The sequence below is a fragment of the Natator depressus genome, chromosome 5, assembly GCF_965152275.1.
Source record: "Natator depressus isolate rNatDep1 chromosome 5, rNatDep2.hap1, whole genome shotgun sequence".
In the NCBI taxonomy this organism is placed as follows: Eukaryota; Metazoa; Chordata; order Testudines; family Cheloniidae; genus Natator; species Natator depressus.
In genome coordinates, this window is record NC_134238.1 from 120,682,036 (window position 1) to 120,700,887 (window position 18,852).

Genomic DNA, 18,852 nt, shown 5'->3' on the forward strand with positions numbered 1-18,852 from the left:
AAGTCAGCTTTGGGTATTAAATGGATGATGTTAGGGTAATCCCCCCCCCCCCCCCATTAAAACCTTTTCCTCTGATTACAACAAACCCCTTGGAAGATGGGAAACTTGTGTCCTTCCTAGAAATGTCCCCCTCTGTGTGTTTGTGTGCTGGTGATTGTTTTTGTAGGGGTGCTTGGAAGGGCTGGGCAGCACACCGAGCTTTTTTATTCTTATAGGGTTTTTCGATGTGAATAGCCTACCGGTTAAAGGCCCTGAGGCAGGAGGGAACTTAAGCACAAGTACTTTTGACTTCAGTGGGAAGACTTGTATGCTTAAAGTTAGGCACATGGTTAAGTACCTTTCTGATTCAGGGCCAGAATCTGCAAGGAGAGCCGTAGAAAAAGCTGGGGCAGCTGAGAAGATGTTGCATTCCCAACCCAAAGGCATGCTGCATACACCTTAATGTCAGGAAGGAGCGAGAGAGAAGTACAGGAGAATCCTCGAGAATAGCATTCCATTGATGTGCCCCATTTGGTCTGGATGAAATATGGACACTTTTCTGTTCCCTCCCACCTGGCTGGGGCCTCACTAGCAGTGTCCTTATTTTCCAGAAGACTGTTTGTAGTGGTTACTTTGGTACAGCTTTGCCACAAGGACTATTCTTGTACTACACAAACTCCAATAAAAACTGTGGTTCCATTTGTTTTGCTGTTTTTCTTGCCTGTGAGTAGATTTTAATTCTTGCTCCCGGTGCAAGATGAACTTTAAAAAGCCCTAATCCAGTCATTGAAACCACTTCTTCTTTTAAAAAAGCTCTTGGCTTCCACAGTAGAAAGAGCAGTTCTTTCTCCTCTAGTTACCTTTTGCAATGCCAATGCCCCCTCACTCCTATCCTGTTACTCTGGAGCCAGGGCTCCCTTCAGCAGGGATAGTCTGTCGAGCTAATTTGTGCAGTAATTTTGCTGAGTCAGGAATTTTGCTCAGGTGTGATCACCTTACTCTTGTTTTACCACTGACCCCCAAAGTTAGCATTTGAACCCCATGTCTTTGGAAGTGATAGGGCGGTTCCTTAATTCACTTCACTTAATATAGTTAGTGAGGGGATGTAAACCCCACACTGGTTCTGAGAGCTGTACCAGGTGCCTGAGAGCTCAGTTATCCTTCCTGCTGGCCCCTGGAGGGGAGTTAAGTCGATCAGTTATCAGGCCTACCTGGAAAGGAGTCACTTTGCTTTACAAGGATTGAGAAAGCTCAGTTAGGGAGGGGCCCAGCAGTGAGGACCCTGTGAGTTCCTGCTTTTGCAAATGGGCTGATTTAAATGAAAGGAGAGAAGTATCGGGAAAAGCCACAAGAAGAGGGGATTTAGCTCCTCTGGTGGTTTTCAAAATAGGGACAAGACTGTAGGGAGACAGCCCTGGGGTTCAGCTGTGGAGCAAAGTATTTGGGAAGACTTGCGAAGGACTGAAGGTCCAGCCTGAGGAAGGTGGAAGTGATTTAAGTTTATATTTTTGGTTTGAAATTTGTTGGAGAGCTCCAGAGAGGAATCCTGCGCACGGTCCTGCAGGCGGCCTGAGAGGACTATAGATTCACAGTGAACCCATGAAGGGGCTGGTGGGGAAGCCTGCAGATGACCACAGAGGAAGTTACCCAGGAAGGAAGCAGGGGGACTGAGTAGCCAGACCTTGCCTGCTTAATACAGGGTCCCTGGTCTGAAATCCAGAGAAGAGGCTGGCTGGGTTCTCCTTCCAGTCCACAGCAAAGACCCCAGACACTAGGGCTGGAAGGACTAATGAGTCAGGAGTCATACCAAAGACTCGGCTTGAGACTGTGGGACTATGTTTTGTTACATTTTCTGTTATCCCCGGGAGTGCTAATACTTCAGTGACCTGACCAGAGGGCTGACTCATAGGAAGAGGCAGACCACTGCAGAGCTGGAGCAGCTGCCAGCAGGTGGCACGAGAGAAGGAACCTGCGACACGATGCCCAGACACCGGGGGCACGCCAGTGGTGAGTCTACTCTTCTACAGGCTGATAATTATTTTGCAGCTTTAGTCTTCTTGAAAGGTGCTGGAATGGCAGCCGGAGAATCTGACATCCTCTGTTTTTTTCACAGACTACTTAAATCATTAGCTGGGGCGGTGTAAGCATCCCACTTTTACTCCACCATTGTATTTCAATCTTGATTTCAGGGTTCTAAATACACCTTTGTATTTTTATAGCATCATCCATCTCAAAGCACTTACAAACGTTAATGAATGAAATCTCATAACTTTATTAGTAGGGAAGAAAAGTGTCAAAGGGGGTAACTAAGGCAGGGACTTGCTTAAGCTCACACAGTCTGTGGCAGAGATGAAAAAAAGCCCTTGTGCTCCAAACCACAAGGTTGTTGTTTGTTTGTATTACCATAGCGCGTAGGAGACGCAGTCGTGGCCCCATTGGGCTAGGTGCTGTACAAACACAGAACAAAACGATGGTACCTGCCCTAAGGAGCTTACGTTAGAAGTCCAACCTTCCTTCCTTACACCATCCTCTGCCTATACGATGCCTGGATTCTCTGCTGAGACTTGCAAAAGAGGGTGCTTAGGAGTATCAGTTATGAAAGTGTTGTTTGTGCTGTAGACACCTGGGCTGAAATCACTAATGGTCTGTGTGTATTTTATTGAACAACTCCTAGCAACAAACCTGCTGTCACAACCAGGGGAGGACGGAATTGAACTGACAACACAGAGCTGTAAAGCTCCCTATCCGAGTCCCAATCTCTTGAGCCATGTTATTTTAAAAAAAAAAGTTTATCTGGGTTTTAAAAATCACTGTGTAGCAGTCGCTGATGTATGTACTGGTAGCTTCTGGCTCTGATGATTGGAACAAAGCAGGGTATTTGAAACTCTCAGGGTTTGTTTCACTCTAAAGGTTTGGAACTCTTCTCCTCTTTCCCTCAGGGAGATTAACATTTTCAAAGTGAGGTTTAAAAAAATGTCTGTGAAGTAGAGTTTTGATGCAAGTAAAAGTGTCTAGAATTAAGTTGGAGTTATGGAAGTGACTGAAAAATGTATGTGTGTGTGTGTGTGTGTGTGTGTATTTAGTCTTGCTTTTGTGGCTTCTTTATCAAAATTGTTCTGCTTTCTAAGACCCAGCACTACAAACTCAATCTGGGATCTGACCACTGAGCTGTGTTTTTTATATCCGTGTGAGTGAGAAAGTATTTGCAGACAGAAGTTAGATATAATGTGTGAGATATAGTAGACTCCGTCTCCCTGTTTGTATGAAAGGTGGCTCTGCAGTGCTAACAGAAGTAAAGTAAGAAAATATGGCTCAAAGACTCAAAGGGAACATATATGTTATTTTGGTGTAGACATTTTTCTGACACCCCCCACCGCCAGTTTAAAGGAGACTGGAAAGCTACACTAAAGTGATCAAGAAAGATAATATCTCCTATTTAGGGCTTTTCATCAGTAGTTCTCAAAGCGTTTTACAAAGGAGTTAAGTATCATTAACCCCATTTTACAGATGGGGAAACTGAGGCACAGATAGGGAAAATGATTTGCCCCATGTCACCTGGCAGTGCTTCAGGTCCCCTGAGTCCCAGTCCAGAGCTCTATCCACTAGACCATACTGCCTCCTAGCAAAGGCAACTGTGTCAGTCGGTTAAACATATACATGCCTGGGGCATAAGGTGGGTGTGGTCACAACACAACATTTTTAATGTTTGAGAAACAGCCATTTTTGGTCAGGAGTTTTGAAAAATAATTTTTTTAAAAAGTGAGAGAAATTGGCATTTTCCGACCAGCTTTAATAACTATATTTTAAATAAGCTCCCCCATTTCCCTAGTTACTGTCTTTCATTAGAATCAGGTTCTTGTTAGCTAGAGAAGAAATTGACTAGGACTGTTTCTATGGTACTTATATGTCCCCCCCTTATCACAGTGTCAAAGCAGCTCACACTCTAATATATTCATCCTCAGGCCCCTGTGCGAAATAGGGCAGTCTTGCTTCACAGCTGAGCGGCTCAGGTGCAGCTAGACTAAGTGACTTGCTCAAGGTCACATGGGAAATCTCTAGCTGAGTAGAGACTTGAACTCCGATCGCCTGAGCCCCATGCTAGCACCCTGACCACTGGCCCATCCTGCCTCTCTTGCTGCTAGCCCCTCTTTTCTCCTACTAAGCCTAAGCAGCTATTTTAGTATAAAATTTAATGATTCCATGCGGAAGCTGTCTTTCTCTGCAAAATGTGGAGAAGGGCACATCTTAGTCCTACAGACTCCAGCCAATGGGCAGAAAGTCAATTCATGGGTAGTGAGATTTTCTTTTTGTTTTAACATTGGAGCCCGGAACCAACTCCCCAGCACTCAGATCCACAGAATGGATCTCCCCTCTCCTATTTTTCTCTGCCGGCCTGTGTGGAGCACCCATTGCTAGCAGCAGGAGTTCTGTCCATGCAGGGAGAGCAGGATATCGGCTCCTAAACTGCCCATGAGCAGCTGAAAGGAGGCTTATGTTCTTCTGCTGACACCTTAGAAAACATAAGTCTTGTTTGGAAATAAATGCTGCTTTACACAAACGCTGTGTTGACTTGTGGAGCTTCTGCACCCTGAGGCAAACAGCTTACCAAGATTTAAAAGAAAACAATTCCAAATTTCTATCTATGAATAATAATAGCTGAATGTAGTGACACCAGCTCGGATAACTTTCTATGTGTTAACAACTTTGATGCTTCAGGGCACTATGGTGATCACCAGGCAGGGTCACAAAGAATCCCCTTCCCAACTCTAAAGAAAAATATAATAATGCACAATTAGCTATGTAAGAGTTTGTAGTTAAAACCCTTTATGAATAATCCAGTACTGGCGGTTGGCAGAGGCAGGGTCCTAGATTAACTGGACTATTGGTCTATTCTGTGATGGCAAGCCCTTGGTTTATGCATTTGTTATGTACTGTGATATGCTCAGAGGAGATGTGTGTCTCCATTTCTGTTGTAATCATTTAAGATATCACTGGGCAATGAGGAACAGATTGATCTCTCAGTGGAGAGCTTTACAGAACAGGGCTCTGTGGCAGATATTGCAACCTGATGCAATGTCTTTGGGGACCATGTTGTATTCAGTATATGAGCTGTTTATATATCACCATGAGACAGGGATTGTATGCACCACAGGGGAAAGTTTACCACAGCCCCTCAACCAAAAACTCTGTGTGTGTGTGTGTGAGAAAGTGAATCACTTAGGTTGTAAAGACTTCCAGAGAAGTACCGTCCCCTGGGGAGGCTTGTATATACTAGTTCAAACTGGGTTTTCCAACAGACAAAAGAAAAGGCTTTTGGTGTAAAAACGCTGGGTTTAAACTGAATCAGGGCCTTCTTTGTGATCCAATGACATCCAGGACCTTCTGTCCAAGGGGTTGGGAGCCCAATCTTTTTAGAACGGTTGGAAAGACTTTGGCCTACTAAAACCCCATAAGACGACTCCTGGTATCTTTTGTGTGTGTTTAAATCTGTTTTTTGGTTTTTGTTTTTTCCTGTAATGCTTTTGCCTTAAGAATAAACATGCTTGCTTAGAAAGAGCTGTGGTACCTTGTTACTGCTGGCAATACACTGTTCATAGACTTCAGAGAGAAAACAAAGTACAGTGCTGGCCTTTTAGGCAGGTATGCTTCCTGGGGGTATCACAGTAGAAGATGGGGCTGTACAGCTTTTATACCCCAGTCAGGAGGGGGAGAGACGACAGCTGGGAGTCTGAAACCTAAAGTGGGTGCCCTCAAAGGAGCATGGAGGGGCAATCCAGGTTCAGTTAATCCAGAAATTGAGACACCCTTTAATCAAAGCTTGAATTCCCTGTCACTTCTACTCTACTCCCTTATTGCTCCGATGGGTTAGACTAAAATGGTTTCAGCATCTCATGTCTTTTCTTCCAAGTGCTCCTGTCTGCATTCGAAACACAGGTCTCAGCGAAGGGATTGTCATTCTGACCACGTCTTGCCTGTGCATTTAGCAAGGCTGAAATTTTCAAACCCTGGGAATGCTATGCCATATAGAGTTAGGGTGACCAGAGACCAAGTGTGAAAAATTGGGACGGGATCATAGGAGCCTATGTAAGAAAAAGCCCCAAATATTGGGACTGTCCCTATAAAATCAGGACTTCCGGTTACCCTATATAGAGTCCTGATCTGCCTTTGAACCCTAGCCATGTCTCAGGCAGCTGCGTCCATCACTGCAGAGCTGCCTGGAATAATTTTTTGGGGAAAAAGTGCCCTGAGATGAAATCTTCAATCTTTACTGCGGAAAACATTCCTCTCCCACCTCAAGGACAACAGTCCAAGTAATCCAAGTGGGGGAGGAAGCAGTTTAATAAGACTCAGCTACCACCTTTCTTCTCCCCTTACGGTCCCCTTGTTCCAAACTCACTCTTAAAGGGATACTGGCAGTTTAGTGCTAATGTATATGTCTGCGACACAGCCTAATCTTATGAGTTACGGGTGGGATTTTTCAGATGTGCTCAGCATTGGCCTAACTGCTCTCATTCAATTGGAGTGTTACCGTTGGCTTCAGCAGTCACAGGATCTGGGTCTTAATGATTTTGGGGTAAACTGTGGCTTTGCCATAAGCCCTGAGTAAAGTGCAGTTGCACTGTCCCCGAGCAGTCCAGGAACCAGACTTTGGGCTAGAGCACCTATATGGCTCAGGTTCCTAAGTCCCACATTCAGAATTGACTTAGAAGTCTAATTCACACTGACTTTTTCATTGAGCAGTAGGTGCCTAAGTCTCTTTTGGAAATGGGACTTAGGCTCCTAAGTTACTTAGGCACTTCTGAAAATTTTGCCCTGTGACGGTACAAGTCGCAGTCTGATCCCTGGTTCTCACCTTGCTCCGGTGGGGCAGTAACCTGTGCCAGCTCTATACCTCCTGCGGAGTACTTCTTTCTGAATGCTGACTCAGCCACACGGGCTGGCATCTTGGAGGGGTGGGAAAAAGCCAAGGCTCCACCCACTCCCCACCCATCCCTGCGGCTGGGTAAGGAGGAGATTCACAGAAGCTGTTCCTTTCCTGCACTTTCACCTGCAATGTGAGCAGCTCTCATGGGAGTAAGAACTAGTGTGAGATTCTAGTCAGGATCACATGCTGGCTCTTAGAAATTTAAATAGCATTCAGGATGCAATTATTTCAAAAGCATTTCAGTTCGCCTTTGTTTTTTCCCTATTAATGTTTTTAAAAATGTCTAAATGTTTCTCTAATAGAACTGGTTGGAAAATGAGGGCCTTTTCCATAGAAAATTGTGCAAGTTTTTTTTGTTTTGTTTTATTTTTGGTGGAAAGACTAACCCAAAAGCTTTATTTTGGAAATGCCATCATGATCTCTCCTCTGAGGAGTTGTTTGGGGCCTCATGTTCCCATTCTCCTCTAGGGATGGGGTCCCTGGCCAGACTACATGTACCACAATGCACCATAGTGTTACCTGAGCCGCTGCCGAGCATCATGGGAGATAGGATCTGTCAGGGTGACCTGGCCCATAGAGGAGAACGGGCACTTGAAGCAGATGAAGTACAGCTCCCAGGAGCATTTCCGAATAAAGTTTTTTCAGGTTTTGGCTGAAATTTCAGGGTGTGCATGCATGTGTAGGTGTGTGGTGTTGTTTTCCACAAATGTGAAGTTTACAGCAGAAAGCAGACTCTCTTTTTTTCCCAAACAGATTTTGTTTAATTGAAAAATACAGTTTTCTGTCAAAACAGCCCTGATGGAATCTTTCAGCCAGCGCCAGCCTACGTTGCTGTAAACCCAAAGATTTTCAGCAGCATGCTAGTGTACAAGAACTAGAAAGACAAACTGACTGTTACTGGAGCTGATGGATGTGCAAACACTAACCTACATAGTTTCAGTGGTGAAAGGAAACAAGGCCCTGATCCTACACCCACTGACAGCTTCACTGTGCACCTTCAATCCAAATATTCCTAGTCACTAGCCCAGGTGGAACAAAATTCTCCTCATGTCACCGTGATGGCTTCTATCCTTCCTTTTCCAGTTGTCTCTTTTGCAAAATAAGAAAACAGTGTGGGTTGCTTAAAAGGTAAGACCACATGACACTGAGCATGGTCATGCAGTGACGTGTGATAAATCACTTCAGTCGCTTCGCTTGCCTCCTTTCCCCTGTCCCTCATTTGTTTTTATTTATGTAAGGCCTGATTTTCAGAGACGCTGGTTACCTGTGTCTCCCACTTCCTACAGTTGGAGTTATGGCTGCTAAGCAGTTCCAGAAATCACACCCTTTGAGAAGCCAGTTCTCCAGGACAGGGACTTGGTCTTCTATGGTGGGATTTTTCAAAAGCACTCAGAGTTAGCCTCACTCTGAAGTCAATGGTCAAACTCTCACTGATGTACCCCCATTGGCTTGCGTGGAGACAGCTGAGCTGCCACTGAGTGCTTTTCAGAATCCCTCCTTGCATGTTTAAAGCACTCTGCCTGCACATGGAGCCCTGTGACGTTCTGGGCAGATGAAGGGTCTTCCCATATAGAGATCATTGCAGGAGCAGGGCCAGTGGGCCTGATTCTCTATGGCCGTGCACCCTGAGCAAAGTGCATGTAAGCACTGCTACTCTGAAATAACGGTGGCTGACTAAACAGCAGAAAATCAGGCCTAATATAAAGGTTAAATATAATATCAGCCCCTGTCACGATTGACTGTAGGCACATCAACTTGCGTTCAACCCACCAAAGCAGCATCTTAATCAAGGACCTCTCCACCCCCACTGCCTCCCAAAATATCGGTCATTAAAGAAGGGCTTTGAAAAAGCCTACTTAGATTAAGATCTATAATTACAGCTTACTTTGCAAAAAGATTGAAAGCTAGCCAGGTATGAGATGATTAGAATCCATCCACTTCTGGATGTGGTGTGCACCGGGAATAATCCATCGGTTCTTGGGCCTCCATGGCCTATACTAAATAAGACATTAAAAACATTGTCTACATCACACAGGCTGTTGTTGTCCCAAAGGGTGTGTTGTCAAGCATTATTTAAAAGTTAATAGAAATCCTGTTTAGATAAAGATTATTTGATGGCACTATCACTTAGGCTGATGTACTATCTATTTAGCTGCTGAATGGCTTAAACTTCTTCTCCGCATCTTCAGAATCCAAGAGGCAAATCAGTTCAGAGAGATGCATTTATAATAAATTCCCTTGAAATGACAGGTCTGATACTCTCTTATGCTAAGGTCCCTTGACTTGTCACTTTCTCTCTCTCTCTCTATATATATATACACACACACACACACACACACCCCCCAACAAGGGACACGAGCTGCTGACCACTCTAGAATTTTTTTTAATTAATGCACAGAAAGGGCTAAAAAGTGGAAACTTTGTTTTAGTGCCATGTGAAGGAAACAGGACTGGTGTGCTCTGGATGCTCGCAGCTCTGCTAGTGCGAGGCTACCCTTTAGATGTTCAAAGAACGAGAGATTCATTCTTATGAAAGACCCAGAACCCTTCTAGGAACCAGGAGTACGTTTCCTGCTGCAGTTGCAGCGTCCGCTTTGCGGGACGGAGCCTTTATGAAGAACATATTGCTCTTTTTATTCCCAAGCCTCTTTTCTGGCTTTATAAAAGTGCATTGCAAATTGTACAGGGGGCCTGAGGTGGGGTGGCCTAGGGCTCTGCAGTCCTGTTTGTCCTCTGATACTCTTCCAGCTCAGATTTTCTCTTCATGGCTAGCTGCAGCTCCTGCTTGATTGCTTGAATCTGCTCCTCTAATTCAGTGAGCTCTCGGATCACTGAGGTCCTAGCAATATTCAGGGGATCTGCTTTCCCATTCGTTGTCAGGGGTGCTGGAGCCTCTCCCCTCAGTTGGGGTAGGGGTATGTCTTGGTGCTGTCTGAGGGCCACTTCGTTTTGCCCTTCCTCGCTGCATATGTATTTCCTCCGGTGACAGTTGCCTGGGTTGGCAGCGTTCCACACCGTGTGCTGGCTGTTACCCGCGTTGGACCTGCACAAAGAATGGCTCGTTAAAATGAAACCATAACAGTTGCAGAGAGGGCTTTTCCCTGAGTCCTGCCCAACACTCCCTGCCTGTGCAATAGCCACCATTAAACAGCTGAGCTGCATTTCAGACTCCAAAAAGCTCAGCCTACCTGCTTGAATTTTGATTAACCTTCTGGCCGGCACAAATCATTTTGGCCGAAGAGGAAAAATCAGAACATGTAGTAATTTATATAGCACCCTGCATCTTCAAAGAGCTTAAAAACAATGACTGATTCATCCTCCCCTGGCCACAGTGAAGTAGGTAAATACCATCATATCCCATTTACAGACACAATTTTACAGATGATGAAGTGGTGCATTTGCCTAAGGCCATAGTGAATGTCAGAGCAATGACTAGATCTCAAGAAGTCCTGGTGCTTAGGCCCCTTCTCAGATTACTAAACCCTGTACCATGCCTCTTTGGTGAACTTGATTCCTAAGCTGCTAAGTAGACTGATAAGGAACTTCCATTATGTGGCTCCCACTGGCAGAGAAATTTGCAGTGACACTGCATCCTAGATGCACACAAAGGGTGTCACAAATAATCAGACAAAGCCAATCTCCCAGACTCTCTAACTGCCTGGAAACCACTGTGGCTAAGCTACTAGAGAACTTCAGTGATTCAGTCTTGAATGTTTCCATGCTACTAAAGATGCCTGCTTGTGAGAAAGACACTGACTTATTTAGCAAATGAAATCTACCTGAGCACCCAAATGACTTGCTATAACAGGAGAAGTGGATGGGTGAATCATTCTTCTTAGGGACAGACCCAGACTGAAACCCAAGGTCCCCCAAATCCCCAAACAATGGGAGTTTCTTGATCTGATTTTCTGGATCTGATTTTTACAGCTGGCTCCTAATTCTGATAATGGACTGAACCAAACCCTTGCATCTGAACACTCCTGGCCGTTGAGACATTAGAAATCTGGAGCCAGATTGCAATTTGGTGATTTGGGCTTATCTTCAATCTCAATAAAACCAGAGCCAGTGAAAAGCAGGAAAATGAAAAAGCGGAGTATGTCACACTGATCTCATATGGGATCAAAGCTGAGGAGGGCTGATGGGATTGTCTAACTAGCCTGCTTTTAAAAGGAAAACTGGCTATGGATCTGATATATCATCTTGAGTGAAAAGTTAAAAGCATTTCCTAAGTTTGTTTCTTTTAGTTCATTAAAACATGCTCATCCTAATGCTCCTAGGTGTACATACAAACATTTTACCAACTACAATGTGACAAACAGTCTGCAAGCAAAAACCTTCGCAAATCTCCTTAAACTTAAACCCTTCTGCCACCGTCAGCCATCCCTCCCTCTGCCAGAAAAAGCCAAGAAGAACAGAGTGAGCTGCATGTGGTGTGACAGGAAGGTGACCAATCTCAGTCTGTGAGGAATAAATGGGAGATGGGCCTATTGTGGCGGACATCTCACTGATGCCATTCCGCCTCCAGGGCATTCACCATCCAATCAGAAACTGTTCTCTGGGAGCTTCACTTTCCCTCCACTGGCGCAGTATTGGATGGGGAAAGAAGTGGCCCCAACCCATTTCAGGCATCACTTCAGATTACACCCAGAAATCAATGGGCAGCTGGTTGGCGCAGGCTATGGAGCGCTCCTCCTCAGGAACACCCCAGAGGAAGCAGGTAGCCTTGTCCTGCATTCTGCGTGTGTTTAGGAAGAGCACTCATGAGTGACTGCCTCTGTCTTTCCCCCCTCTTACAACCCAACACAAAAAGAGCCTTCCCAGGGCTTGACCGCTGGGGCAGTGTGTTAAAAGAGCCTTTCTGATAGTGATGAGTGAAGAAGATATCAGGGGACCCGTCTCGAGGGAAATAACACAACACGAGTTAATTCCATCTCTTTTCCTTTTCTGACCATTTGAAAGAGGACAGCCACCTGGAGGAATAAGAGAATGTTCTCGTCTAATTAATTGGGGAGCACAGCACTGTCCCTTCCAATATTAGGACTCATTACAGCTGCGTTCCAGGTTATTGGGAGCCTTGAATTTAATTCACCAGGGTCCCGTCCACAGTGCAGTTAAAGGCATGATAAGCACAAGTGTTTTTGAACAGGCTTGTTGCTAGCAGGGTTCTAATTAGAGATGGCAAAAGTGCCTTTATATAAAAAAGCAACTTTTGTGACTCCCCCCCACCCCCCCCCCCACCTTAATCATTCTGTGTGGGAGTCAGGGCCTTGGCAGTGTGAGAAGCACGGTGTTTATTTTGCACCAGTCGGCTTCTGAAAGCAGATTTTGCCTCAGAGTGTTGTGCTTTTGAATGTATGAAGCTGCCATGGAGTCAAACTGGGTTTGTTATGGGGAGAAGACAGAGGAAGGGTGTGGCCAGTAGAGAGAGATACTGGCTGGCTCTTCCAGGGGAGTCAGGCAACCTTGCCTGGGCTGGATCAGGTAGCCCTGCAGCTAATCCTGATCAGATGGCTGGAGTCAATTATCAGACCCCCCCTGAGAAGGAGTTGGGTGATTTTCATAAAGGACTGGGAGAGTTCTGCTGGGAAGGAAAGTACAGCAGGAGAGGAGGCAGCTCCTGCAGTAGACCCTGGAGAGAGTCAAACCCCAGGTAGAAAGTCTGGAGGTACACTGGGAATACGGATCCAGCCTGTGGAGTCCCAGAGTGGGGGAAGGACTCCAGGGAGGAAGCCCTGAAGCCCAGCTGCTTGGGCAGGAGCTGGGCCTCCAAGGAGAAAGTCTGGAGGGTCATTGCTGTACGAGAGGCAAGGGGAGCCCAGGAGGAGCAAAGGACCTTTTTGTTCTGTGTTTCCTTGGGGATTATTGTCAGTTTCTTACTAGTGGCCTGCCTGGGGGTGCGGGGGAGGCCAGATGTGGGGCGTTGTAGAGGCTGACCCTCCGTCATCTGTCAATCAACTAATTATTTTTTCCTGGTGTCATTTCAGTGGCACCAAAATTTAACAAAACCCATGCGTAAGTGCTTTGCTCATGGCCACGGAGCGGATCTTTCCCCGGACACGACTCATGGGAGATTTTCACTGTAAGTGGCAAGGGTGCTATCTTGGCCTTTCCCTGCAGCTGGACTCCTCTGTACGGAAGCAGTGCTGCCATCTAGAGGTCATTTCCTAGCAGTACCACTTCAAAAAGATGGTATTGTTATAACCAGTGTCACTAGGTGGTGCTGTTGCACTAAGGATATGTCTATACCACAAATGAAGGTGTGAATGTAACAGGTAGCCATATCCTTGCTAGTTTTAACCTAGCTAGGGTGGGTTTAAAAAAAAAAACAGTAGTGAAGAAATGGTGGCATGGGATAGTCCTATCAGTATGAGCCCACTGGGGACTTTAGGCTGCTGCCCATGGCAGGGTCTGTGTGCTAAATCTTCACTACTCTTGTTACCTGTGCTAGCTAGATTAAAGCCAGCGCACGTATGCCTGCCCACACTACAATCACACCTTCATTTGTGGTGTAGATGTACCCTAGTCTTTCAAATTCTTTTTCTTAGTGTGTGAGCAAGTGTTTAGTCTTAGGAAGATGTGCTGTCATATTGTCTTTGGTTATGCAACGTTCTGTGTAGACACAGCTTCTGGAGACATGCAGCTGTGCAAACAGCAGGGGAGTTTGCTCTCTGAGTTGGTCTCTAATTAGAGTCAATGCCCAAGGTAGAGTTGCTCTATGTGACCTGGGCTGAGCTGAGATTCCTGGGAGAAGGGATTGCCCCGCATGCTATTTGACCATTTTAGGGCTGGTGTATATCTGTGACTAGAACAAGTTACACTTAAGGTATACCTAGATTCACAGCTGGTAATGAGCATGGGGGCTGGTACTGGGTTTTGATTTATGATTGCAGTGTGGATAAAAAATATTAGGGAATCTATGTATCTCTGTATTAAACTAATATCCATTTTCTGCTTCTCTTTGGGGATCAAAAGAACTGCAGCCTGTAACAATATTATTAGCTAATAGTCAAAGTACCATTTTTCTCTCTTGATTTATCTTTATCTCTGGGAGATGTTTAAGTTCATGGTCATATATTCAGTTCCAATAGATCTAGTTCCAAAATAAGCCTTTTTTAAAAAAGGCACACACAATTTACCTCTTTTCTACTCGTTTTGTCTTGGGTTGGTGTTTGTCCTCAGTGAATGAACTGTTTAACGCGCGATGCAGTCTCTAGAAGAAGTGAAACAGAGGAGTAATTAAACACAAGAAAAAGGAGCCCCCACCTCTGAGGGTAGGCAAACAACTATCTTTGTGTGGGATCCACCTGAATGTAGCTTCTTATTTTGCACATTCAGGGATACAGACATGATGCCCAGCTCATATTCATTGTCTGAAAGGTCTCCTGTTTCTGGAGCAAGAGTCGATGATTTCCTAATGTACACTTTGTTAAAGACCTTGTATCAGAAAATAATGTATCCATTAGATAAGAGACCCCAAGGCAGAAAGATAAATATATTTTCCCCACTTATTACAAGCACAGTGCCAAAGGAGGTGAACCCACATTTTTATAGATGCATAGAAAGCTTGGGAACCAATGTACTGATAAACAAGATATTACTTAGAATTCATGCTAGTTTGTAGCATATTAAAGTTCAAACTGTCCCAAAGCTCAAGGGGTTTTGGTTCAGGCTTTTTAGACAAACTTGTTGTGTGTCTTCAAGAAAACAAACACGCACTGAAGAACAACAACCCTCCCCCCTCTTTTTTCATATTCTAGTTTTTATAGATAAATGGTTGTCTTTGCTTAATTTGGACCTTCCAACAATGACTCAGTCCTCAGACAATCAAATGAGGTCTTCCTTGAAATGCTTTCACCTGACTAGTGATGTATAAGATACAGAGATCCACAGCCATTCTCCTTTATAACTTGCTCTGTGCTACTGACAAAATACAACTTGTTGCTGGAGTCGGTTGTTCACTGGACTTCTAGCAGTTCACTCTAGGCAAGATCTTCAGTTGGTGTAAGGTGACTTAGCTCAGTTAAGGTCAATGATACTGCATGGTGATACACCAGCTGAGGACCTGATAGAAGTGAGAGAGGCAATCTCTATGTTCCAGCAAACGCTGCCTTCGCTCAATTGTATACAGAAATACAGCCTAGGAGTTTCCATGATGTCTCCGATGATCACCTCTAGAATGTGGTAGGGCTAGAGATGGGGGGGGGGGGAAATACCACAGGACTGAAACTGCTCAACTTGGGAAAGGCAGTCTCACAATGCAGCTAGCACAGAAAGCCAACTGTGCAGTGTTTGGGTTATAAAACAGCAGCGATTGAGAAGCAAAAAGAAGTGTGTGTTGGGGGGGGAGGTTCATTTTACACTATGTATTTCATAATTGCAAATACTTCAAGTCCCCTCTGATGCTTCTCTTTTCAATGTTAAATAATCTTCATCTCAAACTCTCATATGTAGTCCCTAGCATCCTCCTAACTCTAACCATCATTGACCTTCTCTGGACCTTTTCTGTAACTTCCTGACAGTGGCAGGACCAAATTAAACACAAACTCCAGATAAAATTGTAGCATTATTCAATATCTACTGGTAGTGTTATTGTATAATTTCCTACATTGTTTTCTTTCCCATTTTTAGTCCAACGTGCTGGCCTAGATTCTTATATACACTAGGTCTCTTTACACTACTAAGGGGCCTTAATGTAAATGAAAATAAGGCCCCTCATTTTCAGTGCTGCTGTATATTGAGCAGCGTACGTGGAAATCTGGACTTCTCTTGCTAATGTGCATCACCATCATCATACCTCGAGCCACCTAGCCCGTTTGGAGGCTACTTTGAAAACTTCACCTGCAGTGCCATGAGTAAATGTTCCCATCCCAGTGTCTACTTCCTCCCCCCCATCGTTAAAGAGTGATTGACTGGTCTGAGAAATAACATTGATATATCTTTAATTGGTTACCCTTGATAATAACAGAAGGGGTGCTAGAGACACTGCACCTGCTCCGACCAAAGTCATTGGTAAAATTTGCAACATCAACTGCAACAGGTTCTGTTAGAACAGCAAAGCTACTAATAATAATCTAGGCCAGAGACAATGCCCATTGAAACCAATGGTAGTCTTTCCATTGACTTCAGTGGCTTTGGATCAGGCTTTTACTGAACAGCTCTGGAAACATTTGATGGAATGATCAGCGAACTTCTCAAATACGTACCTGGCTGGTATGGAGCCAGTATTTCAGCTTGGATTTCTTTTTGATTCGTGGTAGGACCAGTCTGTGGACTACATGTTCTCCAAAGGTGGTGAGAATGGACAAGACAAATCCAATGCATAACATCACAAAGAGGCCGGAGAAGTGCTTAATGCCCATTTGCAGTGTCTGTGTAAAATAAAATGCCCTCTTGGTGTATTTTAATATACATAGTATACATTGCATTTTCAAATGAGGAAATATCGTCTCAGTGAGCATGCATTAGCCAAATCATAACAGGTGCATAATGGACTGATTGTCATTCACAATCAGGCCCCTTTATACCACCCTGGCTGCCTTAAGGTTCTTTGCACTGTCAGAGTGGTGAAGAGGGACCTTGCTGTAAATATGAATCTGTGCCACTGCTTGGCAAAACATCATCAAAGGATTGAGGACCAAGGCTTTAGTCAGCAGAGAGTCAAGAGTGAGTGTTAGTGGGATTTTTTTAAGGCAATGGTAATGATTTCCTGTTCCTGGCTAAGTGCAAAAGAGGGAAGTAATCAAGGAGAAACTTGCATGTCTCGTTCATGGCAGCCTCAGCTCCCTTAATTAACTAAGCTGCGTATCGATCCTCATTTCATAGTCGTGGCTATAAACAGAAGAACAGACTATACAGGTTAGCTAACTCTGGATTTCTAATAAAGAGGTAGGACTGTGTGTCTTTAATTCACACTCTTTTGGGGATATTATATAACCCCAGCATGTTAGGCCCTGTCTATGCTGGGGTGTTTTGCATTGCTATAAGTACATCCAAGTGCAAATTTCCCTTGTCTGGACAAGTCCCTAGATTAATATTTGGATACCTTCTTGGGGTTTCTTTTAGGGTTACAATGACATTTCCAAAACAGTAGTGGATTAGTGCCAAATCCACTGACACTTAGTGCTGGAGGGTCTCCCCGTGCATTTTGTTTCAGGAGATTTGTAGTGGAGTCTTTCCGTTTTCAGTGTTTCGAAGCACTGTGATACAAGGTCAGCAGTGGATCGGACTTTAACAACAGCTCCAGCCCATCTCAGTTAACCTTTTCTCTTTTCCCCATCTTTGATGCCAGCTAAGAGACCGTCACTCCAGCTCAAGGGAAACGGAACATGCCCCTTTTTGGTGGCCTTATGTGAAGTGGTGTAGGTGTCCATGGCCATATATGAAGTGGTGCGGCATCCCGTAGGCAGCAGAGATCCTTCAGTGGCCTGATCTGCTGCCTTTGTGGTTGCTATAGGCTGCCGAGCAACCATGTCACACCTGAAAATCCGGGCCAGGGCTTACAAAATAGAATAATAAAACCCTGGCAAACAAAGACCAAAGCCTGTGAATAAATCATATCCTAATATCAACCACCGCTAGACAACTGAAGGGTTGAGAATGTTCATCCTTGATCTTGTTCCATTTTGACATCCTTGAGACTGAGGTGCAGAAAAAATATACAGGACCAGATCGACAGCTGGCATAAATCAGTGTAGCTCCATTGTCTTCAATAGAGAGTGACTGGCACTACTGAGGGTCTGGCCCAATATTTTGTCAGCCCTACTGAACTCATTCGCAGCTTAGCTGGATATAGGCTAAAGAAATCTCAGCAAGGGTGTCTCTGATGCATTGTTATTTGTTGTTTATGGTTCTTTAAATTGCCCCAAACAAGACATCTTTCTCTATTAGCCCATGAAATGCCAAAGCAAGCATGAAAAATACTTCATCTGGCGATAAAAGGAAGATAAACACAATGAAGCAGCCACCCATCAAAGGCCACACTTTAGAGATACATTTCAGGAATAAGTTAAACAGGACAAGTAGGAGGGGGAGAAAATAATTACCACACCGTGTCTTGGAGAGTATGAAATGATTCAACACAATAAGAGGTGTATGAACCATTATAAATTGCGAATTTTCTTAGCTGTTTATACTGCACAACACATAAATCAAGAGAACAGAGATACAGTGCATCTTATTATACGTTGCTGTCTTGTTTTACATCACCACACTTCAGAACGCATAGCAGAAGGGCAAGCTTTGCTACTCACTGTGTAGAATGCATACATGTTCAGCTGTATTTTCAGACAGAACAGACAGAATTGAATAAACTGGTTTTTCTATATCACAGCTGTCTTCTGAGCAGGATTGAAATGTAAAACGGTGTGTCACAGGTCCTATACTGCCAGCAGAAATTCCCTTGTTTTTATTTGTATCATGTTTGTATTGCAGTAGCACCTAAAAGCCACAGATCTAGACCAGGACCCAGTGTGCTAGGTACTGTACATCCACAGAATAAAAAGACAATCTCTGCCTCAAAGAGTTTACAACCCAAGTTCAAGGGGTTGTAGCTGTGTTTTGGGAGCAAGAGGTTCTGAAATCTATCCATGCTGTGGCTATGAAGTTCTGAGCAACCATAGTGGGCACTCTATGGACAACTCTGGCCAAAAGATGGCCATGGAGTTATGATGCTATTCATTACTCTCTCCAAACTGTTTGCTGCTAACTAATGGGAAAAACAGCAGCTAGAAAGGCGTAGAAATGCAAGAATTAGGAAAGTCTATATCCACCTATTTACACATTCTGGGAGAGAGAGACTTACTAATTCCTCCCCTGCAATTCCTTGCAAAATGATAACTTTTCTAGTTTTGTGTGTGCACATGTGCATTTTCCTTTAAAAGGTGATGGTTTGTGTTAAATGGTTCTGTGCAATAAATGCCACAACTCACACGTAAGCAAAGAAAAATATC

At 44.3% G+C, this 18,852-nt stretch overlaps 1 protein-coding gene across 3 annotated transcripts in view; it reads right to left on the reverse strand.

Annotated features, from left to right (window-relative positions):
* Positions 1–7,702: 7,702 nt before the first annotated feature.
* Positions 7,703–18,852, reverse strand: part of GRIN3A (glutamate ionotropic receptor NMDA type subunit 3A) — a 95,858-nt gene continuing 84,708 nt past the window's right edge. For all 3 annotated transcript variants that reach the window (XM_074953553.1, XM_074953554.1, XM_074953555.1), the window contains 3 exons: positions 16,108–16,272; positions 14,041–14,114; positions 7,703–9,947 (listed from right to left, as the gene is read on the reverse strand). In XM_074953553.1, the coding sequence (XP_074809654.1) occupies positions 9,611–9,947; positions 14,041–14,114; positions 16,108–16,272 (576 nt within the window). In that variant the 3' untranslated portion in view covers positions 7,703–9,610. The remainder of the gene's footprint in view (positions 9,948–14,040; positions 14,115–16,107; positions 16,273–18,852) is intronic.